The 27,110-nt window shown below is 41.4% G+C and overlaps 1 protein-coding gene across 2 annotated transcripts in view; it reads left to right on the forward strand.

Annotated features, from left to right (window-relative positions):
- Positions 1 to 27,110, forward strand: part of LOC120981567 — a 180,638-nt gene that overhangs the window by 146,371 nt on the left and 7,157 nt on the right. For both annotated transcript variants that reach the window (XM_040411107.1, XM_040411113.1), the window contains 5 exons: positions 6,561 to 6,673; positions 8,228 to 8,380; positions 15,765 to 15,828; positions 17,747 to 17,801; positions 26,092 to 26,114. In XM_040411107.1, the coding sequence (XP_040267041.1) occupies positions 6,561 to 6,673; positions 8,228 to 8,380; positions 15,765 to 15,828; positions 17,747 to 17,801; positions 26,092 to 26,100 (394 nt within the window). In that variant the 3' untranslated portion in view covers positions 26,101 to 26,114. The remainder of the gene's footprint in view (positions 1 to 6,560; positions 6,674 to 8,227; positions 8,381 to 15,764; positions 15,829 to 17,746; positions 17,802 to 26,091; positions 26,115 to 27,110) is intronic.

Consider the following 27,110-nt stretch of genomic DNA (forward strand, 5'->3'; position numbering starts at 1 on the left):
CCTAACCACAGACCACCCGCCCTGATAAGAGCGACCCCGTCCGGAACCTTACCCTATATAAAAATGGCCCTAGTAAGCCCCTAGCCCCTAGGCCCCTGACTTCCAGGTGATCACTATATAGATCTATGTGTTTTTGACTCATTATAAAAGTATAAGTATATCGCACCCCTCTGTGTATCACACATATAGATAGCACCTATACTAGTCCTTAAAATGACTTTTGTAGCCCTATTAGCTAGCGTTTGGTGTCCCTAACAGCCTGTCCCTGCTCCACACAGCAACCTCTCCCTACACTGGCAAAACACTGAATGTAAAATGGCGGCCAGATCAGGTTTATTCATAAGGAAGGGGGTATGTCCTTGTGCTGAAATGTTTCAATTGGCTGTCCTATACCACCTGATGGATGTGTCATGGGTCAAAGTTCTTCATAATGTAAAAGAATATGGCGGGCGCGAATTTCTCCATATGTTCGGCGAATCTCTAGTTACTATCCCACTTCTATGCCTCCTTGAAAAAATGTTGCTGGCGATGATGGAAGAGGATGTGGCACAGGAGGAGAAGGAGGAGGAAGAGGGATCATTTCGTAGGGTTTCCAACCAGTCATTCACAAGTGGCTCCGAGGGTGGGTTCCTGCACCCACAAACGCCAGGTACACAATTGTCCAGCCAGGGCACAGTTTTGGAGGATGAGGAGGTGGAGTATGAGGAGGAGGAGATGGAGGAGGAGGAACCATGTTCACAGCAGGGTGGCACCCAGACCAGCTCATGGCCATCACTTGTGTGTGGCTGGAGGGATACAGAGGACACAGAGGATACACCTCCCACAGAGGACAGCTTTTCATTGCCTCTGGGCAGCCTGACACACATTACATGCTGCAGTGTCTCCTCAACGACCGCCGAGTTGCCCACATTCTAACTTGTGCTGATTACTGGGTGGCCACGCTGCTGGATCCCTATTACAAGGACAACGTACTTAATTCCCTCACTGGAGCGTGATCGTAAGATGCGCGAGTACAAGCGCCTGCTGGTCGACGCGCTGCTGGTGGCATTCCCACCTGACAGCGGGGGCACAGTGGAAGCTCAAGGCGAAGGAGGAGGAAGAGGTCGCCAACGCAGCTGGGGCACCGCCAGCACCTCAGAAAGCAGGGTTAGCATGGCCAAAATGTGGAAAAGCTTTGTCAGCACGCCACAACAACCAGCACCAACAGCTGATATGGAACGTCTTAGCAGGAGGCAGCATTTCACCAACATGGTGGAGCAGTATGTGTGCACACGCCTACACGTACTAAATTGTCAGTTACATTTTTTGGTGAAATTCACCAATTTTTGGGTGTGATGTACCACTGCTATACCTATTCCACAGGATAGGAGAAGATAATAGGCGGCACTCACCCAGCAGTATGTACAAAATTCCTTTATTTCATCCGGGATACAGGTAAGATGCCTGTCAGGGCATACAGGGGCGGACGGTCATCAAGCATGCACAGCGGCGACGGCCGTTTCGCGCAAGGCTGCGCTTCTTCAGGCCGCTGACGTGGGAACATGAAACCATGCTCTCTTTTAAACTAACTCAGGGGAGAGTTGCCATGACATCACATGATGCTCCACCCCCTATTACAGGTGAGATTCCTTAAAGAGACAGAACGTCTATAATTAAAAGCAAACATAATACAGATAGCAAGGACCTCATAAGAACACACTAAGATCATTACGGTCATTTAATCCTAGTTCACCTAGGGCATTCGCACGAAGGATCCATCTAGCCTCCTTTGTTAATAAGAACTTGTGCCTGTCCCCTCCTGCAGGTGGGTTGGGCACTATTTCGATACCAGCAAATTCTAAGGTTTTACAATCCCTATTGTGTGTTTCCCTTACATGTTTTATGAGCCGAGGGCAGCCTTTACCTGATTTTATGGAATTCATGTGCTCTCTTATCCTTTCAAAAAGGCATCTGATAGTCTTGCCTATATAGAAGTTTCCGCAGCCACATGAGATCACGTACACAACAAAGGTGCTTCTCCGGGTAATAAAATCTGTCACCCTATGCTGTACACCACCAAAACTGAGAATACTCCTCTGAGAATTATATCTACAGAAGGAGCAGTTACCGCACCTATAATTACCCTTAGGCCGTCTCTTATATAACCAACTGCGGTTTTTATCCATAATGAAGCGACTCCTCACCAACCTGTCTCTAATGGTGTGACTCTTTCTGAAGGTTATCAATGGTCTGACTACATATTCTGCGAGCGCCTCATCCCTTCTGACAACCTCCCAATGCTTGTATATACACTGCTCAAAAAAATAAAGGGAACACTTAAACAACACAATGTAACTCCAAGTCAATCACACTTCTGTGAAATCAAACTGTCCACTTAGGAAGCAACACTGAGTGACAATCAATTTCACATGCTGTTGTGCAAATGGGATAGACAACAGGTGGAAATTATAGGCAATTAGCAAGACACCCCCAATAAAGGAGTGGTTCTGCAGGTGGTGACCACAGATCATTTCTCAGTTCCTATGCTTCCTGGCTGATGTTTTGGTCACTTTTGAATGCTGGCGGTGCTTTCACTCTAGTGGTAGCATGAGACGGAGTCTACAACCCACACAAGTGGCTCAGGTAGTGCAGCTTATCCAGGATGGCACATCAATGCGAGCTGTGGCAAGAAGGTTTGCTGTGTCTGTCAGCGTAGTGTCCAGAGCATGGAGGCGCTACCAGGAGACAGGCCAGTACATCAGGAGACGTGGAGGAGGCCGTAGGAGGGCAACAACCCAGCAGCAGGACCGCTACCTCCGCCTTTGTGCAAGGAGGAACAGGAGAAGCACTGCCAGAGCCCTGCAAAATGACCTCCAGCAGGCCACAAATGTGCATGTGTCTGCTCAAACGGTCAGAAACGGACTCCATGAGGGTAAAAGGAGGGCCCGACGTCCACAGGTGGGGGTTGTGCTTACAGCCCAACACCGTGCAGGACGTTTGCCATTTGCCAGAGAACACCAAGAATGGCAAATTCGCCACTGGCGCCCTGTGCTCTTCACAGATGAAAGCAGGTTCACACTGAGCACATGTGACAGACGTGACAGAGTCTGGAGACGCAGTGGAGAACGTTCTGCTGCCTGCAACATCCTCCAGCATGACCGGTTTGGCATTGGGTCAGTAATGGTGTGGGGTGGCATTTCTTTGGAGGGCCGCACAGCCCTCCATGTGCTCGCCAGAGGTAGCCTGACTGCCATTAGGTACCGAGATGAGATCCTCAGACCCCTTGTGAGACCATATGCTGGTGTGGTTGGCCCTGGGTTCCTCCTAATGCAAGACAATGCTAGACCTCATGTGGCTGGAGTGTGTCAGCAGTTCCTGCAAGACGAAAGCATTGATGCTATGGACTGGCCCGCCCGTTCCCCAGACCTGGATCCAATTGAGCACATCTGGGACATCATGTCTCGCTCTATCCACCAACGTCACGTTGCACCACAGACTGTCCAGGAGTTGGCAGATGCTTTAGTCCAGGTCTGGGAGGAGATCCCTCAGGAGACCGTCCGCCACCTCATCAGGAGCATGCACAGGCGTTGTAGGGAGGTCATACAGGCACGTGGAGGCCACACACACTACTGAGCCTCATTTTGACTTGTTTTAAGAACATTACATCAAAGTTGGATCAGCCTGTAGTGTGTTTTTCCACTTAAATTTTGAGTGTGACTCCAAATCCAGACCTCCATGGGTTGAAAAATTTGATTTCCATTTTTTTATTTTTGTGTGATTTTGTTGTCAGCACATTCAACTATGTAAAGAACAAAGTATTTCAGAAGAATATTTAATTAACTCAGATCTAGGATGTGTTATTTTTGTGTTCCCTTTATTTTTTTGAGCAGTGTAGTTTTTCTTATAGCCTCCATCGGGCTGCTATACTTAGTAGAATTGTCAGTTACATTTTCGGTTGAAATAAAAAAAATTTGGGTGTGATGTACCACTGCTATACCTAGTAGTCAGGTAAAAAAAAAAATTGTCAGTTACATTTTCTGGTGAAATTCACCAATTTTTAGGTGTGATGTGCCACTGCTATACTAATTAGACCGGTAAAAAAAAAAAAAAGTGGTCTCTCTTTCTCACGCTCCCTCTCCGGCGTGGAACCCTGATTCGCCGATAACCGTGATCAACATGGTAGGCTCAGAAAAGAACATCGAAAGTTGATAGAGAAGATATCCAAATGGATGGTGGATGTCACTGGGGCACCTCTACATAGGTGACAGGAACATAAATTTAAAAGAATCGTCAATTACATTGTCAGGTGACATTTTTCAAATTTTGCCAGATAGAAACCCCTGCTCTGCATAGTTGACAGGGAATAAAATTTAATAAATTCTTCAGTAATTTATGCGCACCACATCCTTTCATTCAATGCTTAAACTTTAAAAAGTTGTCCCACTTTTACGCTTTAATAATTTGTCCCATAATTCCGCTCTATAATTTTAAATTTGAAAAAATTCATCCTCCCTTGGATGTGGTCTCTCTTTCTCACTCTCCCTCTCCGGCGTGGAACCCCGATTCCCCGCCACCTGTGATCACCATGATAGGCGCATAAAAGAACATCGAAAGTTGATAGAGAAGATATCAAATTGGATCGTGAACATCACGGGGACGTGCGACATGGTGGGGCAGTAAGTGTGCACAAGCCTACACGAACTGACTGACAGGGGTCAGCCCCTGCAACTTCTGGGTCTCCAAATTGGGCACATGGCCTGAGCTTGCCCTTTACACCTTGGAGGTGCTGGCCTGCCCTGCAGCCAGTGTATTGTCTGAACGTGTGTTTAGCACAGGGGTGCACAACCTTTTCTGGTTGGGGGCCACATTGTCAGACTGAAGGTATCCCAAGGGCCAAAAATAAAAGTTAAAGGAGTATTACCAACTGAAATACTGTATTTATGGCATAGTGTACATACAGTATATACTACAAATGTCTGGTTACACCTCCAGGATTCCCATCTAATGGGAGAATACATGAAAAATGCATGTGAGCAGCCATAAGACATAGACATACATGTCTGTCACTAGATAGTTGGGGGCCACACAGAATGATATTGAGGGCTGCATGTGGCCCCCAGGCCACAGCTTGTGCACCCCTGGTTTAGCACGACTGGAGGGGTGTCACGGAAGGTGTACAGCAAACTAGAAGACACAAAAGGAAGATCCGGCTGACTGGATCCAAAACTAAGGAACCAAAGGGATAGCCCTGCAACAGACCTGGCTCTCTCCCTAAACTGCTCAGCCTATGCAAAATTCTCAATGGTAGAAGATCGCATATCCTCGTACCTCGACTGAATAACCCCTGAACACCCTATAATAGTGAGGGGACACGACCACCGGCTCCCTACACTTGATACGGAGGGAGTCAGGGTCTCCTGGGATCCAGCAAACAGGAAAATACAAATGAATAAACAAAACTTATCTGTAGAAGTCTCAGTAGTAGCATCCAGCATGCATATACTCCAGGAAGTTGTATAAACCGCAAAGTGATGCAGTATGGGAAGGGATTTAAAGGGATGCAATCAGTGCAACTACATGACAGCTGAGAGAGGCTAAAGAGATGAGAAAATGAAAGCAAAACAAAAGGAACCTCAAGGAGGAGGTTCTGAAGGACGTCTGTCAGAGCTTCTTAGATGTCTGGTGGTGACAAGGGGGTTATCACATGTTATATTTCCTAATGTTTTGGGGTGTACCCTAATTTAAAAAAATATAAATAAATTTAAAACCAAAAAGCAGTGTAGGCTACCTCCTCCTCCTCCACCGCAGCTTCCACCTACACCGCCACATCCACCGCCTCCTCAACCTCCTACTCCATATGGACCTCGTCCTCCTAGATCAAGATTATAATTTTTTATTTTCACGTATTTTATGTCATTTAAAGTCCTTTCCCTATCCACATTTGTTTGCAGAGCACTTGCCATGCTCTTAATCACATTTTGATGTCATTTGCAGCCCTCTAGCTATTTCCATGACATTTTTACAGCCATTTTAGTGCTCAAAAATTTGGGTCCCCATTGACTTCAATGGGGTTCGGGGTCAAGTTCGGGTCCTGAACTCGAACTTTTTTGTGAAGTTCGGCCGAACCCGTCGAACCCGAACATCCAGGTGTCCGCTCAACTCTAATAAAGACCACCATATAATTGTTCTGTTTGTCTCCAAGTTAATGTATTTTTTTCTTAAACCAGAAGGTTGCTTTAAGCACATACCCTGTCTATACAGAGGACCTATTTTTGGAGGTAGAGCGCTCACACAAGGCTTGCATAGGGCTTTTCATGGGCCATTTTGTAACTTTTCAATAATTGCAGAAAATTCACACCATATTCCTTTCTCAGCTATGTATCAGACCTTAACTTCTCCCTAATGACAGCAATACAAATTGTTTATTCTGGGTTTTCTGCTGTTGTGCTTTTCTCAGCTAGTCTTTTCACCCACAATTTGCAGTGCAAGGATATGCATTTTCTTAATTACAATCTAAAAGTAAGATGTCACTTTAGCATATTTGTTAGAGGTTGGCAAACTTGCATTTTTTTTGTCTCTAGTATGCTTTGGTCTCTAAATGTTCCTCACACAGTGGTCTCTGTATGTCTGCCTCCTGCTTGCTCCACGGCACAAAGTGTTTCAATCCGTTTGCAAAGAGCATTTTCAGCACCTGGTAAGCGCGAAAAAATATTTCCCAATATACTGCTCAAAAATATCGTAACTGGCAATGTTCATTAAATAAAAACACTTATTATTATTTCTCAATGTCATGACGTTCATTTATACACATTAGTGGCATTCTAACTTCCTGCTTTAGATAATACAAGTTTAATTAGTGTGTCTCCCCAGAATTTCCCCCTTTTTATTAGCCTTGTCTACAATACAATTAGTGCTACTGTGGTCTCCTCTAGCAGTGCATAATTTTTCATTAAAAGACTGTCTGAACTCACCTTGATGGAAAGAGATGAACAATGGAGGTTTTATTCAATTACTTAGTTATTTTTACAATCAGTGATGTGGCTGCTGGGACAGTTGGATCAGTGTTAACGACCTCTGGGATGCTACCATAACCAAATCCATTACATACGGCTGCTGGATGTATAGCTCATGCCACAGTCTGTCTATCTATCTATCTATAGTTTCTCTCTATCCATCCATCTCTCTTTATGTTTATACACAGATCAGCTATAACAATACATTCTCTACTACTGCTGCACCCTCCACACTTTGATTGACAGGGCCAGCTTTTATGATGAATCACTGCCTGGCCCTGTCCATCAAACTGGAGCGGGCACGGCAGTTGCAGAGAGCTGAGCCTCTAGGTGTAACGGTAACACCCCCGTTGCTCCTAGAGGCTCATTTGCATATACAAAAAAAATAATTCTCAGCAATGAGGGCACATATGACCATGAAACCAACACAGATGCCTTCAGCTGCCAAGTGCACATATAACAGGTCACCAAGTTTCATAGGTACTGCTGACAGATGCCCTTTAAAACCTTTTACCTATGATTTTGTGGGTCTCCCTTGTTCTGCCAAAACAACTCTGACCCTTTGAGGCATTGACTCCAAAAGACCTCTAAAAGGTATCCAATGGTAACAGCAGATCCTTTAACTCTTGTAAGTTTCAAGCCAAAGCCTCCATCGTTCATACTTGTTTTTCCAGCACATGACACAGATGCTGAATAGGACTGACATCTGAGGAATTTGCAGGGAATACCTTGAGGGGTGATTATCCTGTTGAAAGATGCCACTGCCATTAGGGAATACTGTTACCAAGTGGCCTGCAACAATGTTTAAGTACTGTAGATGGTACATGTCAAACTAACATCCACATGAATGCCAGGACCCAAGGTTCCTAAGAACTTTGCCTAGAGCACCACACTGCCTCCACTAGCTTGCCTTCTTCCCACAGGGTATTCTAGTGCCATCTGTTCCCCAGATACGTGACGAACATACACCCTGCCATATAAATTATGTAAAAGAAAATGTGATTAATGAGACCAGATCATCTTTTATTGTTCCTCCATGGTCCAGTCCTGATGCTCACCTGCACATTGTAGGCACTTTTGGCAGTGTCAGCGTTATTCACTTCACCTGTGGTTTTAATGTTTTCTCTGATCAGTGCATATTTATTACTGATTGATATTACAATGATGTTGGCTGATGTTGAAAAATTAAGCAAGATGACAAATCAGATGAAGGAATGACTGTTTTACTTATACAGTACCAAGAAATCAGAATGGACACTTTTTTACTCAAGATCAAGGTCAAGTTTCATTTCGTGGTAGTGATATGACCAGAAACGCTCAAAAAATTGGACTGGAAAGAAGGCTGAATTATGGTAGAGCGGTGACTGCGTACACTGCAGGACTTAGAGGTATCCACTAACTCTTATATTACATTTTTAAGATAAAACTGTAATAGTAGTGCTGTATATGAATGTTCAAGTTGTAGAGGATTATCCCCTTGATGAAAGCACCCTACATGTAAGGCCGCAGTGAACATAACGACCTCGACATGCTCCTTACATGCACAGCACTCTGAAAACTCGCCACCATGCCTACTCGCACAATGACTGGGCTGAGATTGTGGCTGTCCCCTACTGCCAGCCATCTAAGTGAAGGGAGGTTGTACCATCCCCCTGTCCAATCGCAGCTCCCTCATTGCAAGATTGTGGCTGTCCCCTACTGCCAGCCATCTAAGTGAAGGGAGGTTGTACCCTCCCCCTGTCCAATCGCAGCTCCCTCATTGCAAAAAACAGTGAGGGGGCTTCAAATGGGCTGTGATGGGGTGATTGGTGCTGAAATGGACAGCACCACCCCAAGGTTACACAAGGGACACCATCCCCTGTAGGTGCTGTGATTGGCTGGTATACCATACTAGCCAACCAATGCAGTAGAGGGGCCTAGAGAATAGTAAGTCTCTCTGCAGGCAGCCATTTCAGTTGGTGGCTGCGTGCAGAGAGGATCTGCGTGCCACTGTGTGCTGCCTGCTAGGACTTGTGGTGCACCGTTGCCCCACTGTGATTTAATGTGAGCTACTGTGCCCTTACTGGAACTTCTGCAGTGTTCGATAATCTAATTGTACATTTACATAATAACATAGTAACATAGTTTATAAGGCTGAAAAAAGAAATATGTCCTTCCTATTCAGCCTTTTATCCTGCAAGTTGATCCAAAGGAAGGCAAAAAAAAAAACTGTGAGGTAACAGCCAATTTTCCTCACTTTAGGGGAATAACTCCCTGGATCAACGACCCATCTCTAGTAGCTATAGCCTGTAATATTATTACACTCCAGAAATCCAGGCCCCTCTTAAACTCTTTTAGCGAGCTCACCATCACCACCTCCTCAGGCAGAGAGTTCCATAGTCTCTTACTGTAAAGAAACCTCTTCTATGTTTGTGTACAAACCTTCTTTCCTCCCGACGCAGAGGATGTCCCCTCGTCACAGTCACAGTCCTGGGGATAAATAGATGATGGGAGAGATCTCTGTACTGACCCCTGATATATTTATACATAGTTATTAGATCTCCCCTCAGTTGTCTTTTTTTCTAAAGTGAATAACCCAAATTTTGATAATCTTTCAGGGTACTGTAGTCCACCCATTCCGGTTATTACTTTAGTTGCCCTCCTCTGAACCCTCTCCAGCTCTGCTATGTCTGCCTTGTTCACAGGAGCCCAGAACTGTACACAGTACTCCATGTGTGGTCTGACTAGTGATTTTTAAAGTGGCAGGACTATGTTCTTATCATAGTCATCTATGCCCCTTTTGATGCAACCCATTATCTTATTGGCCTTGGCAGCAGCTGCCTGACCCTGGTTTCTACAGCTTAGTTTGCGGTTCACCAAAATTCCTAGGTCCTTGTCCATGTCAGTGTTACCCAGTGTTTTACCATTTAGTATGTACTGGTGACTTGCATTATTCCTTCCCATGTTCATAACCTTACATTTGTCAGTGTTAAACCTCATCTGCCATTTCTCTACCCAAGCAGCCAATCTATCCAGATCCATCTGCAGCGATATACTCTCCTTTTTCATGTTAATTACTTTACAGAGTTTAGTGTCATCTGCAAAATTCACATTTTACTGTGCAAGTCTTCTACAAGATCATTAATAAATATATTGAAGATAACAGGGCCCAATACTGACCCCTGTATCCCACTAGTGACAGTGACCCAATTTGAGTGTGTACCATTAATAACCACCCTCTGTTTTCTATCACTGAGCCAGTTACTTACCCACATACAGACATTTTCTCCCAGTCCAAACATTCTCATTTTATATACTAACCTTTTATGTGGTACAGTGTCAAATGCTTAGGAGAAGTCTAGATATATGACATCCATTGATTTGCCATGGTCAAGTCTAGAACTTACCACCTCATAGAAACTGATTAAATTAGTTTGACATGACCTGCCGCATGAAGCTATGCTGATATGGCGTTATTTGCTTATTTGCATTGAGGTACTCCAGGATAGCATCTCTTAGAAAATGTTCAAACTGTTTACCCACAACAGATGTTAAACTTACCGGCCTATAGTTTCCTGGCTCCGTTTTTGGACCCTTTTTGAATATTGGTACCACATTTGCTATGCGCCAATCCTGTGGAACACTCCCTGTCATAATAGAGTCCTTAAATATCAGAAATAAGGGTCTGGCTATGACATTACTTAATTCTCTTAGAATACGGGGTTGTATGCCATCTGGTCCTAGCAATTTGTCTATTTTAATCTTTTTAAGACGCCGCTGTACTTCTTCCTGGGTCAGACAGGGCACTTTTAATGGGGAATTAACTTTTACATTCTGCATTTCATCTGACAGTTTATTTTATTCAGTAAACACAGTTGAATTTTTTTTTTTATACAGTCAGGTCCATAAATATTGGGACATCGACACAATTCTAAAAATTCTGGCTCTATACACCACCATAATGGATTTGAAATAAAACAAATAAGATGTGCTTTAACTGCAGACTGTCAGCTTTAATGTGAGGGTATGTACATCCAAATCAGGTGAACGGTGTAGGAATTACAACAGTTTGTATATGTGCCTCCCACTTGTTAAGGGACCAAAAGTAATGGGACATAATACTCAAAAATCAAACTTTCACTTTTTAATACTTGGTTGCAAATCCTTTGCAGTCAATTACAGCCTTAAGTCTGGAACGCATAGGCATCACCAGATGCTGGGTTTCATCCCTGGTGATGCTCTGCCAGGCCTCTACTGCAACTGTCTTCAGTTCCTGCTTGTTCTTGGGGCATTTTCCCTTCAGTTTTGTCTTCAGCAAGTGAAATGCATGCTCAATCGGATTCAAGTCAGGTGATTGACTTGGCTATTGCATAACATTCCACTTCTTTCCCTTAAAAAACTATTTGGTTGCTTTTGCAGTATGCTTTGGGTCATTGTCCATCTGCACTGTGAAGCACCATCCAATGAGTTCTGAAGCATTTGGCTGAATATGAGCAGATAATATTGCCCAAAACACTTCAGAATTCATCCTGCTGCTTTTGTCAGCAGTCACATCATCAATAACTACAAGAGAACCAGTTCCATTGGCAGCCATACATGCCCATGCCATGACACTACCACCACCACGCTTCACTGATGAGGTGGTATGCTTAGGATCATGAGCAGTTCCTTTCCTTCTCCATACTCTTCTCTTCCCATCACTCTGGTACAAGTTGATCTTGGTCTCATCTGTCCACAGGATGTTGTTCCAGAACTGTGAAGGCTTTTTTAGATGTTGTTTGGCAAACTCTAATCTGGCCCTCCTGTTTTTGAGGCTCACCAATGGTTTACATCTTGTGGTGAACCCTCTGTATTCACTCTGGTGAAGTCTTCTCTTCATTGTTGACTTTGACACACATACACCTACCTCCTGGAGAGTGTTCTTGATCTGGCCAACTGTTGTGAAGGGGGTTTTCTTCACCAGGGAAATAATTCTTCGGTCATCCACCACAGTTGTTTTCCGTGGTCTTCCGGGTCGTTTGGTGTTGCTGAGCTCACCGGTGCGTTCCTTCTTTTTAAGAATGTTCCAAACAGTTGTTTTGGCCACGCCTAATGTTTTTGCTATCTCTCTGATGTTTTTTTTTGTTTTTTTTCAGCCTAATGATGGCTTGCTTTACTGATAGTGACAGCTCTTTGGATCTCATCTTGAGAGTTGACAGCAACAGATTCCAAATGCAAATAGAACACTTGAAATGAACTCTGGACCTTTTATCTAGGGAGTAACACACACCTGGCCATGGAACAGCTGAGAAGCCAATTGTCCCATTACTTTTGGTCCCTTAACAAGTGGGAGGCACATATGCAAACTGTTGTAATTCCTACACCGTTCATCTGATTTGGATGTAAATACCCTCAAATTAAAGCTGACAGTCTGCAGTTTAAGCACATCTTGTTCGTTTCATTTCAAATCCATTGTGGTGGTGTATAGAGCCAAAAATGTTAGAATTGTGTCGATGTCCCAATATTTATGGACCTGACTGTAGCTTCGCTTTCTCCTCATTTCTGTCTGCAACTCCCCCCTTATTACTCTGTAAGGGGCCGACACCTTCAGATTTATAATTTTTACCATTTATATAATTAAAGAACATTTTAGGGTTAGTTTTACGCTCCTTGGCAATTAATCTCTGTCTCTAGTTTGGCTGCTTTTATTTGTCTTTTACATATTCAATTTTTTTCCTTATAGTTTTTCAATGCTTCCTCGCTACCCTCCTGTTTTAGTGATTTAAATGCTTTCTTTTTGTCATTTATTGCTTTCTTTACAATTCCATTTATTCATTGTTTTTTTTCTTGTTCCTTAACTTTTTATTCCCTTAAAGGTATGTACCTCTCACAATTAGATTTTAGGGTGGTTTTAAAAAATATCCCATTTTGTGGCTGTATTTTTATTTTTGAGGACTTTGCCAGCGTTAGTTAGGCCTATGGCCTCTCTTATTTGGCTAAATTTTTGCTTTTTTGAAGTTTGGTATTTTTGTTCCTCCCTGAATAAACACTCTTTTGAGTGACAATTGGAAGGTTATTACTTTATGGTCACTATTTTCCAGGTGTCCCCCAACAGGATCCCTAATCCCTGATCCTTAAATCCCAATCCCTGTACCACCTCTCCCTTTCCCCCTGTGTGTTTTCAGTGGCCGCTGAGCTTTTTTATTATGTTTTTATTGTATTTTTTTTACAGTCCTCCACCAGTTTTTCTGTGTGCGAGCTGTAACTCCCAAGCGCTGATTATGGGTGGTTTCTATTATGTAAGCCCCTCAGAGTCACTACAGAGTCCTTAAAGTTGGTTTTGGAAATTCTAAGCCTTCTACTGTTCTAAAAGAATAAAATGACATTGACAAAATGACATCAACATAAAATAGGCATATGAATGTTGATTAATAAATATTTTATGACTCATCACTGTCTTAAAAGCAGCAAAATTCACATTTAAAATTACCACTATCACGAAGTACAATGGGTCATGAGAAAATATTCTCAGAATCGATAAAAGCATTCCAAAGTTATTACCACATAAAGTGACACGTGAGCTTTGTAAAATTAGGCTTGGTCTTTAAGGTAAAAAACTGTCTGTGTCCTCAAGGGGTTAAAATGGACAAACAACCAAACTCCAAGCAAAGATAAGTTGATGATCTAGAAAGAAGCAAAACAAAATTTATCAATTTACCAATGTAGCCATAAAACTATAAATTATACCTTCCTTTCTATATATGTCAAGAGATGTAGCAAATGAAAAAAAAAAGACGCTCATAGGATTAATAAGTCCAGATGTATCCCTCTGGGAGGGTATGTTAGTCGTGCTCACCTATTTATGTTGTGCAAGGTGGGCACAACTCCAATAAGTGCTTGAGGTAAATTGGCTAGCGGTCAGTGTAGCTGATGCTATCTTGGACTCCAAGGTGGGTGCCAGCCCACCATGGGAGTGAAGGAGTGCAGCTGCAGAACAAAGCGTGGATTGGTTGGGTTCCCCTTCAAGATGATAGCTCACTAGTGCAAAGTCACTACTCGACGTATGTAGATGAAAATATTTTTATTGGCAATATTCACAATGATAACACGTTTTGGGGTACATGGGACCACTTTATCAAGTTTGCTGTGTACGATACTCTAGTCTAGATGATAGGAACGCCACTTGTTGCTGGTGCAGAGCAGGGCAGGCATGCTGAGCCCACTCTGTATTTCTTTTGGTGCCATAATGGCTTGCTTTAAATTCATGGAATGCAGGTTCCATATATATTAATATATTTATTCATAAATGAAAACAACCATGCACATATTATTTGGGTCATTTATCAAAGACTGGCCTTATGTGGGTCTTCGATATCCCCTGTGCTGCCAGAGGATGTGCTTAAATTACTGTATGATGAGGCATATGCCTTGTCATAAATTAGAAACATCTTCCTGCAGTCCATGTGCCTAGTTTGAAATCTACTTCCGTAGATAGCTGGAGTAGATTTCAATCATCATTTACACCAGGAAACACAGGAAACAGGTGTAAATGGTAGTGGATGTGGTGGGGCCGTTGGCCATGCCCACACCCCACCACTCCCCTGTTTTAGAAAGGCGGCATTGAAACTCCACTTGAGCCTAAATTTAGTCACAATAGCAATTAAAAAGTCGCAAACCTGTGATAGAGGGGTGTATTATGGAGAGATCAGAAGTTCGGTGGAAAAAATAGACTTTGTTACATGAAATACACAAATATATACAAAGAGAAAGATCAGTCACCGAGAGTCGTGCAAACAAATGAGCAAGCTCCTATTGACCAGCACCCAACATGGTACTCGGCCGACGCCCATATGATACAAAGAGAGGTGATGGTACAAAGACATCTTACCCTGATGATGTCTTCAATGAAGCTGAGCTCTCTGTTCCAAAATTAATTGTTCTCTTCTGGCCCTTCCTAGCCCCACCTAAAGGTTAGCACACCTGTACAGTCACCTCATACTACAGAAATGCAGCTAGGTATAGACATCTCTAAGCAGTTACATGAAGTTAAAAGGGAAGAACCAATAAAAACCCTCGCTTTACAAGAGGTATAGTAAATGACTACAATTGTCTTAAATATAACGTGTATGGAGTAAACCCTGAAGATACCAGCATTTGTACCCAAGTCAGGTATTTCACTTGTTATTTCATGCCTTGTTATTTTCGGTTGTTACATTTATTAATGCTTGTTTTGAATTATAATGCATTGTTTTTTACTTAAAGTTACTATTTTATATAAAACCAAAAGCCATAACTCATCAAAGAATGTTCCTGTGGTGTGATCACAGCAGTGCTTTATCAGGCACCAGCAGAGATCAGACAAATTTTTATTTATTTTAATGAGCTATGACAAGCTAACTGTTGAATAACCTTAGTAGGGTTTTACCTTTCTAAGTATTTCACTAGTCTATGGTGGTACATAACTGCTGAATGGAAAATTTCATTTCGGATTTATGCACCTGGCATAGCTATCTGCATGGATATTAAATAGCAGTGTATAGATCTCACACAGATTTCTAGTACTGAGATGCACAGCTGAATCAGTCATAGGCAATAAGCAAATAGTTCTAATATTACTTGCTTGTTATGTAAGATTGTAAGCTTTTTACAAATGTTTTATCCCATTATGCAAGCTAGTTATGTAGACACATAAGTTGAGCTTCATCGAGATCATACTATATCGAATGAATTCATGTATTCTACTAACATTTTATTCTTTTGGTTATTATGATACCATATATTAATGATCACATACATATTACATTGTATTTCCAGGTATTGGAAGACAAGATTTAGAAAACAATGTTCAATTATGTGACAGTTTTACTGTATGTACAAGGTATGGCTGTACAGAAAGCACACCTTATGAATTTTTCATAATTATTGTTATAACCCTATACAAAGAGTCCTACATAAAGGTGACCAAAGCCTTATACCACTGTATAAAGTGAAGGACAGAAATGTATATTATTTTCACTAATTTGTATTCTATAGTACAAAGGAGATCAACATCTTCAAATTTGTCTCTGTTTGACTTCCCACTATACCAATAATGCAAACCTAAGCCTAAGACTGGCCATATATATAGGATAACGGTCAAACACTCGGCAGATAGCTATCTATCCTGACCCCCATACGCATGCAAGCTGGGCTTGACTGAGCACAAAGTCAGAGGAGACAAAGTCCAGGCCAGACACCTCACTCCCCAAGAACAAAAGGATCGGCATGTCAACATTCCAGAGTCATCTTTCTCCCAACATCTGCCATCAGTGGAGAATTGGGATGCTCCCTTCCACATTAGATGGTTGGCAAATTCCACCAAATCCAACAGCTTCCGCTGACATGCATCTAATATGTATGGTCAGCTTAAAGAGTAACTAAACTGTTAATTAACTTTTTGGTAAAATGTCCCTAATGCAGTAATAATACATTTTCTAATGTACTTTATTTATGCATTTTTAATTTTTAATAGAGATATCCCCCCTTAAAGCACACCTTTTCCTGTGCACTTAAAATCCACTTTTCTGTACACCACTGACTTCTCAGCGGTGTATGAAGTACGGGCTGTACAGTTTATGAATGGGGCCGCAGTGCATGGAGTACGGGCAGCAGCCCACATTGCTGCTCCTGTCTGTGCCCCCTGCAAAGGTTTACTAAATCCTGGCATAGCACATGGGTACCCTGTAACCATGTGCTATGCCAGGATTAGTTGAGCCGAGAGGGCTCCTGCTTCTGCCTGCTTAGCTAAGCTAGGAGTCCTGCATGTCAATTCTTAGCTTAGCAAAGCAGGCAGGAGCAGGATCCTGCTCTGTTCAGCTAATCCTGGCATAGCACATGGTTACAGGGTACCCTTGTGCTATGCCAGGATTTAGTAAACCTTTGGGGTGGGGGGGGGGGCAGAAGCAGCAATGTGTGCTCCTGTCTGTACTCCATGTGATGTAGGCCCATTTATAAACTGTACAGCCCCTACTCTGTACACCATTGAAAAGTCAGCGGTGTGCAGAAAAGTGGATTTAAAACGAGCAGGAAAAGGTGCACTTTAGGGGGGGGGGGGGGGGGGGAAAGCTCTATTAAAAATTAAAATGCATTAATAAAGTACATTACAAAAAGTATTATTAGGGCATTAAGGACATTTTACCAAAACATTAATTAAAAGTTTAGTTACTCTTTAACCTACAAGGCCCTGCCCCATATGTGCCTCACTTAACAACAGCTACCACCCTATGTGTAACTTCTGCTCTGCCCACAACCTTCACAACTCTCTAACTCCTCACTCCTCAGTTTTTCTCCTTTAAAAATTATCAAAGTTTGTATAGTTGGGGAAAATATTGTATCCATGTGAATCTCGTTGTTGTTTTGTCCCTCCTACTACATGTAAATCAACAGTCTTCTACCCTCCGGTCCTTTAAAGAAACTAAATTCTCAAATTTTGACTAAAGTTTCCTTCAAGTAACTGTCTTCCTAGTGGAAAACTACCGCATATCACTCCAGCCGCATATCTGTATTTAACTGAAGGTACTGTATATCCTGAACTGGGTACAATTTTGAGAGGTACCAATTGGTGCCTAACCACCAAGGAGACAGAATACATAGGAACATAAAAGAATGGACAGGCAGTATATGTACAGTATTACATTGACTTTTTAAAATAATATTTTTCTATGGCCTTTTGTATTTTGATTTGGTAACTGAGATTCCTGTCTATGCTTTAACGATTCATCTACATATCATGCCATGTTCACTTTTATCATGCATAGATCTTCTCTTCAGAAGTATCTACGTTGCAAAATATATGAAGCAACAGGTTTTTCCGTGAGTATATATCTTATTTTATTAGCATGTTTAGATGTATTGTTATAAATGTCATATATTGAGTACTTTATTCATACTTCTTAAAAAATTATATCTAGAGTATTTGCAACTGCAGCCATATCGGTTTTCATTTTGGCTTATAATAAATTGAGGGTAAATGATACTAATAGAACATTCTTAGAAAATACAGTGGATCATCAGCTGAAAGGATAATACTAAGTGATAACCAACATGGCCGCACTTCTTGTCACTTTTTGCAAAAAAGTACTGTGGAAATATCCCCAGTGGAAATAAAACGTAACTGCCAAAATTCCCATTAATTAGCATACAGCTTTTTTAGCTTACTGAAAATATTACTTTATTATAAATATATTCCCAAATACCTTCATTAGTTATAATGGCTTGTTTTGTCTAGGGAGCAATCATCAGGGGAAATAAAATGGGCACTGTCCTATTAGTACATACAAAACCTGTCCTAATCACACAGCAGGACAAGTTACTTAACAACACTGATCTAAGGAGCTGCCTCATCCTCCTCTCCTACTTGTCAGGGATTACGATCCATATGAACTTTAGCTGAATCTCTGTAGGAATAGAGTTCATGAGGAGATATGAAGTACAGAGAGGAAGGTGGGGGCGAGGCTAATGAGCATCAGCACTTATATGCAGTCTCCATTACCACAGCCCCACATTACCACAGTCTGTCCTGTCCATCTTCTCTGTACTTCATGTCTCCTCATGATCTCCATTCCTACAGTGACTCAGCTGAAAATCATATTAAACTGTATTCAGGATCATAATCTCTGACAACTAGAGCAGAGAGGAGGATGAGAAAGCCCTTTAAGTAACTTGCCCTTCTGTATGATTAGGACAGGTTTTATGTGTACTAATAGGATGGTGGCCATTTTATTTCTCCTAATGATTGCTCCCCAGACAAAACGAGCCATTATAACTAATGAAAGCTATATATAAAATATATTTATAATAAAGTAATATTTAAGTATTTTCATATTTTTAATTCCTGAAGAACCTCTTTAAATTCTGCTTAATATTTTATCCTTTTTAGAGATAAATTATTTTTTCTGTTAAATTATTTTACAGACTGTATTCTACATATTACCATACAGTTATACATTATCGTAGCTCCTGATACTTCAGTTTCAATCTCTTAACCAGAAAAAATAACACTAATAACTCAAAAATGAGGTCTACTGAGTAAATATGGCTATATGTCCATATAGAGAACAAAGAATCAGGGAAAATTTACCTTGTTCACATATATGTTGCATGTATGTCCATGGAGGCTGAAATGCTGGAATATGAATCTTTTTTATTCCTCCATTGTTTTATATACATAAAATTCAGCTAGAAGAAAAATGTTCATTGTCTGTATATTTGATCTTGTATAGCTAGTTAAGAAAACAATTAAACTGGTAGGGTAGACTGGCTACTTGACTCTAATGACCATGACCTATATACAGTTGCAAGAAAAAGTATGTGAACCCTTTAAAATGATATGGATTTCTGCACAAATTGGTCATAAAATGTGATCTGATCTTCATCTAAGTCACAACAATAGACAATCACAGTCTGCTTAAACTAATAACACACAAAGAATTAAATGTTACCATGTTTTTATTGAACACACAATGTAAACATCCACAGTGCAGGTGGAAAAAGTATGTGAACCCCTAGACTAATGACATCTCCAAGAGCTAATTGGAGTGAGGTGTCAGCCAACTGGAGTCCAATCAATGAGATGAGATTGGAGGTGTTGGTTACAGCTGCCTTCCCAATAAAAAACACACACCAGTTCTGGTTTGCTTTTCACAAGAAGAGCTCTCAGAAGACCTACGATTAAGAATTGTTGACTTGCATAAAGCTGGAAAGGGTTATAAAAGTATCTCCAAAAGCTTTGCTGTTCATCAGTCCACGGTAAGACAAATTGTCTATAAATGGAGAACGTTAAGCACTGCTGCTACTCTCCTAAGGAGTGGCCGTCCTGTAAAGATGACTGCAAGAGCACAGCACAGACTGCACAATGAGGTGAAGAAGAATCCTAGAGTGTCAGCTAAAGACTTACAAAAGTCTCTGGCATACGCTAACATCCCTGTTAGCGAACCTATGATACGTAAAACATTAAACAAGAATGGATTTCATGGGAGGATACCACAGAGGAAGCCACTACTGTCCAAAAAAAACATTGCTGCACGTTTACAGTTTGCACAAGAGCACCTGGATGTTCCACAGCCGTACTGGCAAAATATTTTGTGGACAGAGAAAACCAAAGTTGAGTTGTTTGGAAGAAACACACAACACTATGTGTGGAGAAAAAGAGGCACAGCAAACCAACATCAAAACCTCATTCCAGCTGTGAAGTATGGTGGTGGGGGCATCATGGTTTGGGGCTGCTTTGCTGCGTCAGGGCCTGGACGGATTGCTATCATTGAAGAAAAATAAATTCCCAAGTTTATCAAGACATTTTGCAGGATTACTTAAGGCCATCTGTACACTAGCTGAAGCTCAACAGAACATGGGTGTTGCAACAGGACAACGACCCAAAGCATAGAAGTAAATTAACAACAGAATGGCTTAAACAGAAGAAAATACGCCTTCTGGATTGGCTCAGTCAGAGTCCTGACCTCAACCCGATTAAGATGCTGTGGCTATTCACACCAGACATCCCAAGAATATTGCTGAACTGAAACAGTTCTGTAAAGAGGAATGGTCAAGAATTACTCCTGACCGTTGTGCACGTCTGATCTGCAACTACAGGAAACGTTTGGTTGAAGTTATTGCTGCCAAAGGAGGTTCAACCAGTTATTAAATCCAAGGGTTCACATACTTTTTCCACCTGCACTGTGAATGTTTACATGGTGTGTTCAATAATAACATGGTAACATTTAATTCTTTGTGTGTTATTAGTTTAAGCAGACTGTGATTGTCTATTGTTGTGACTTAGATGAAGATCAGATCACATTTTATGACCAATTTGTGCAGAAATCCATATCATTCCAAAGGGTTCACATACTTTTTCTTGCAACTGTATATTGTGAAGTGTTAAGTGTAAAGATTTAAAGAGTTAGAGTTAATAATTATATTAAATTGACTCTTAATAATGGCACTGAATAGTTTCATTTTCTAACAAGCCCGGCATAAAGTACATGAAGGTTTCTTGATTCTAATTACAAGTACAAGAACTTAACTACGGGCAACTACTGGCTAGCTGTCCTTTCATCACAGCTGCCTTCTTTTAACTTGAAAAGGACTAAGACTATCCCATCTGATTTACTGGATGATGTATTCAATGTACCATGAATGGTTCATTACACATTAGTAGATCTCATATGGAGAAGAACATCATTAACCTTTATATGGCTTGAGGAGCATGATGTTAGCAATAGCAATATACTTTCACACTAAAAGTATACACTTGTACGGACAAAAATATTTAGCTTTCATTCAGAGACAAAATTACATATTCAAGTCTATTGGTGGATATTATCTCCTGTTTTTTATGAAAGTATGAAGAAAAGAGATATTTCTTTGAATGGGTCAATTACATATTTAAATATTAGAGAGACCATGATTTACAGCTGTACACCACCTACATTTCTAAGGCTGTTCATATTTCTATTAGGCATTCTTAGCATAGTAGCAGTGATATTTGCCACAGATAGTTCTAGAAAATGGATCGAGTTTTGGTAAAACAAAAAATTTGCTTTAGGCCTCTTGCACACAACCGTGTGTCCCCCGTGGCTATATTGCGGACCGGAATCACGGATGCGGACCCATCACCCCCTGCTTTTTACATCACCCCCTTTGTGTCACATTTTAACCCCCTCCATGCCACATTTCTCCCCCCCATGTCACATCCCCCCCCCTCCTCCATGGCACATTTCCCCCTTCTATTAATGTTGTGTAAAAATAAACATTATGCTCCTCACCTGGGCCTGTTCCAGTCTGCAGCAGCTCCCCTTCTCCTCTGTGTGGTCCTGGTATCTTCTCTCTTTGCTCCCGACAAGACTTTGAGGACCTTTCCTACTCAGCCAATCAGTGGCTGCAGCTGTGTCATGTGTCAGACCAGTGATTGGCTCAGCGGCACCACTCAGAGGAGAACAGCTGCAGGAGCCCAGCGGCATGCAAGTGATTAATGAAAAAAAATATATAAAGTTTCCTTTTTCTGCCCCCCCTTCTCAGCGCCCTAAGGCGGCCGCTTGGTCTGCCTTATTATAGCACCGGGCCTGCCTGAGCTTAAGGTTTATGGTGACCAGCAAAAGTGTTGAAGTCTAGTGCTCCTGTGATTCTCCTGTGCTTTGCCTGCATTTATCCTTTAATTGTTCCTGTCTGTGCTCCAGCCCTGTACTGTTCGTATTTAAGTTTAACCTTGTCCATCTGCCTTGTTTGAGTTCCTTTCATGTACCCAGCCTGCCTGTCCTGCTTGTGTCTTCACTACCACCCAGCTTGCCTGTTTACCTTGTGTTTCCAATCATCTACTCTACCATTGTACAGTCCAGATCTATTATACTAAACTTAAGCCTTAGTGATTGTTGAGAATGTTCTTGTGGTTTTCCTGCAGTTTTGGTGTGTTTTGTGTATCCTGATCTCAGTGGGTCAGTGGCCAACTGCATCGGGACTATTCCAGGATGTTGTGGTCCATTGCTTCTCTGCAGCGAAGGCCAGATTCCTGTACAGGGTTTAAAGGGTTAATACCAGGGGGGGTGCCGGAATAACGTCCTTAGGGCACTTTGCCAAACCAGTTAGTTGGCACAGTGGGTTCACACTCACTGATTCATAACGTCTGTAACATGCTGCTTGCAGATTGCATTGCATTTTGTAGTGACAGGTCCTCATTAATAGAGAATTGTCCTTAGGGACATGCAGTGAGTATGGGTGACAAGTTTTTCCCATCTTTAGCCAACCTTTTTATGGTGGGAAAAACTGTTTATCTTTAATATACAGAATCCATTTTTTAAATAGCATTCAGTAGTATGGTTGTTACTTAGATGACTTTCTCTTAATATGTGTGTGTGTGGGGTTATCTATGTGACATTCCATACTTTCTTATTATTAGGGTTATTATTAATAACAACTTTAAATTAAAATTAACAGCAATATCAACTTTTTGAATGTAACACATCTCATTGTCAATATCACCTACAAGTAGCCAACTGCCACGTCTTTTTTTCTTTTATGCACTGTTCAGCCATCCTGAAAATGGCTGGACAATGCATAGATTGACAACCCCTTTAAACCCTTTCATACCCAGCGTTGTACATATACGGCGCTGGGCGGGTGTTTAAAGATGACCTACGCTCCTGCCCGCTGTGGGCGCCATAGCCGCGGGTGGCCGCCTGCTTCTTTTAGCAGACACCAGCGGCTCATGTCCGCAACCGGCAGTAATGCCGATCACGGACTTTTAACCTTTCAGATGCCATGGTCAATCCTGACCACGGCATCTGAGCGCGTTGAAACTGAAAGTGCGCACTTTCGGTTGTGCTCCGGCTCCCCCGTGTGGCTATCGGAGGAGCCGTAGCATGCATACAGTTGCCCGTGTCTTTATGAATGACACAGGGCTGCTGCATAGTATTTTCTAAGGAGCCCTTGCCTGTAATAGGAAAGTAGTGAAATCATCATAGACTTTAAGGCAAGTACATTGGAGTCTATGTTAATAGCAATCAGATGATTGCATGTTATAATTCCCTATGGGAACTTTAAAAAAGTTTAAAAAAAAGTTTAAAAAATAAATAAATAAATAAAAAAAAATTCAAATCACCCCCCTTTTCCCAAAATAAAAATAAAAGAACTAAAAAAATAAAATAAAATACACATTATTGGTGTCGCAATGTGCGAAAACGCCCATAGTATAAAAATATAAAAATATATTCCCCATACAGCAAACAGCATAATCGAAAAAAGCATCTAAATGACAGATTCGCTGTTTTTGGTCGCTTCATTTTCTACAAAAAATTTAATAAAAAGTGATCAAAAAGTCATACACACCCCAGAATGATATCAATGAAAAGCTCAGATTGCCCTGCAGAAAATTAGCAACCATACAGCTCCGTATACATAATTGCAAAAAAAGTTATAGGGGTCAAAATATGGCAACAAAAAAATAAAACTTATCAAAACACAAGAAAAACTATACATATAAGGTATTGCCGGATTCGTACTGACCTGTAGAATAAAAGTTACTGGTTAGTTTTATCGTACATCGAACGTCGTAATAAAAAAAAAACTTAAAACTGTGGTTTTTCCACTCCCCACTACATCATATGCAATATTAAATGGTGGTGTTGGAAAGTACAACTTGTCCCGCAAAAAACAAGCCCTTATATGGCTATGTGAACAGACAAATTTAAAAAAGTTATAGCTTTGGGAAGGCAGGGAGTGCAAAAAAAAAAAATGGACACTACAGCTTACATCCAAGAAATTCAAAGACAACTATCTGACACTACCACCTATGAACAGGTCGAATTCAACCCCACCTTCCAACTTAAAAAAGAAATCACCACCCTTCTTGACCATAATCTTCAAATTGGAACAATTGACAAAGTTACTTACACTTTCCTCCTAAATGAGAATCCTATCCTACCCGTATTTTATATACTACCAAAAATTCCGAAAAAAACTATTCACCCACCTGGAAGACCCATCGTAGCCTCTACAAATTCTCTCCTGTCGACATTATCCATTTTTCTCGATCAAACAAACACGCTCCTTCCTTCTTGACACCTCCCATTTCCTATCCATCATCTCAACCTTACAAAATATATCTTCTGAAAGTACCCTGTGACACTCGATGTCAACAGTCTGTACACCTCCATCTCCCATGAAAAAGGCATTCAGGCCACTACCTCACTTCTATCAACCTCTGAACTACCACCATCAGCCCAGAATTTTTGCATAGAATTACTACATGTTTTACTATGACACAATTTCTTCATGTTCGGAGACAATTTCTATATCCAAAAGAAATAGACCACTATGGGCGCCAATGTAGCGCCCCCTTACACTAACGAATTTATGGCCAAGTTTGAAGAGGATTGGATTTATCCAAACAATTTGTTCCAAACACATGCCACAATGTGGCAGAGATATATTGATGACATATTTTGTATCTGGAAGGGCGACCAAAATTTGTTCTTTGAATTTCTCTCCTACGTAAATGGAATTGATCAGGACCTACAATTCACATCACAAACTGATTTACATTCCATCAGCTTTTTGGACACAGTTGTTATCAAAACACCCCATGGCACACTGACGACCGATCTACACAGAAAACCCAACAGATCGCAACACCCTTGTTCACTACTCAAGCTGTCACCCACACACCACAAAGAAATCGCTATCTAGGTCCCAATTTCAAAGAGTGACCAGAAAAGTTAGTGACCCTTCTCTCCGCAATCAACGCCTAGAGGAAATGTCAGAAAAATTTCTATATAGAGGCTTTCCATTTTCCATACTCAAAAGAGAACAGTCCCCTCCTTCATCTACATTACCTCTGACCAACGACACTTTCTTGCCCCGTCTTCCCTTGGTCGTCCCTTACCACCCAATGATACCGTGAATTCAAACTATAAAAAAAAAAAAAACATTGGCCCATTCTCCAGCAATCCTACCCAGATAATCCCAGAATTTCAAAATCCCATCAGAATGTGCTACAAAATCTTAAAGATAAACTAGTTAAGGCAGATATCGGTTCTCTCAAACCCTCGTCTAAACAATCAACACTGGCATCCATTAAATCAGGAACCTATCCATGCCTCATCAAAGGCAATAGAATTGTCCACCCCATTCAGGAAAAATCTACCATGCAAAGAGCTTCTATACATGCAGCTTATCCTATGTGGTCTACTTAATCCGCTGCCCATGTGGCCTCGCATATGTGGGTGAAACCCAATGTGTACGGGACCGCATCTCTAAACATAAATCGGACATCTGTTGTCAGAAAACGGAACTACCCGTTCCATACCACTTCATCTCCACTAAGCACCAAGTCAATCAACTCAAATTTCAAATCTTAGAGCAAATACCATTGGCAAAATGTGAAGGAAATAGGATTGCACAGCTCAAACAACGCAAAGCGTTTTGGATCTTTGAACTCAACACCCTTGCACCAAAAGGGTTGAATAGAGACTTTGATTTCTGTATCACATGACCATGTACACTATAGGATGCCTGTATTATATATGTTTGAATCACCATGCATGTCAATATTTCTTGTATGATCTCAAAATGATTTTCCGTGAATAATAATTGTCTTTATCCTTATTTTTCACAGACGAAATGATTCCTGTCAGACAGGTAGTATCTCGCTCTGCCTATAGATTAGTGACTAACTGAATGTTTTTTATATACTTACTTGATATTAGTGATTGACGAACTTTGGCCGCGAACAAATGTTCGCGACGGGCCCCATTCACTTTAATGGCAGGCAAACCTGAAAAACCTTCAGGTCATATTTGCAGTCAGCAAACACTTACTAGAAGTACAGAAATGAACCAACAACATGGACAGTCATATACCAGAGGGGGATCATTGGCAAAAATTCCCACAAAAAATATGTATTTTAATGAGGGGCTATTTTTAGGAGTCTTAAAGGGAAACTCTCAAAAATGTGCCCTGCTGGAGCCTAGCAAATTTTTATTTCCTATCAGTTTGATGTATATAAATGTGCAGCACTCCACATTTTTGTAAACTGCAGAGTTCATACAAAAAATGCATACGTTAACATTTTTTTTTTCCTACCATGGAACTGTATGGTGAACGGACGCCACAGTATAGCATCAGTCAGAGGCATCTGTTAACGCATACATTTTTGGAATGCGGTAAATGGATTGCAAAAATAGGATGTGAACCCAGCCCTAGTGTCAGAATAAGAACACAGTGGAGCAGCGTGGCGGAGAGGGGAGGCCGTCATGTACTGACAGAGCGCTACCTGGTCCTGGTAGCCAGGGATGAGGACTGTGTTTCCCAAGGATCATTTTCTACTGGGAAATACAGGACACAGTATAATACACTAGAATCTATATAACATAAAGATATTAGCCCTACAGTTGAAAAAAAAAGTATGTGAGCCCTTTGGAATTATATGGATTTCTGCACAAATTGGTCATAAAATGTGATATGATCTTCATCTAAGTCACAACAATAGACAATCACAGTCTGCTTAAAGGGGTTATCCCACTTAGCAGTTTCATACTTACCTGCTGCCACCGCGCGTTCACTTCCTGGATTCTGGCTGGGGGCGGGCTTCATCTTGATTGAAGTCTTCTCCCGGCCGGGCCGCGCGCTGGACTG

This window comes from Bufo bufo, chromosome 1 (genome assembly GCF_905171765.1).
Source record: "Bufo bufo chromosome 1, aBufBuf1.1, whole genome shotgun sequence".
In the NCBI taxonomy this organism is placed as follows: Eukaryota; Metazoa; Chordata; class Amphibia; order Anura; family Bufonidae; genus Bufo; species Bufo bufo.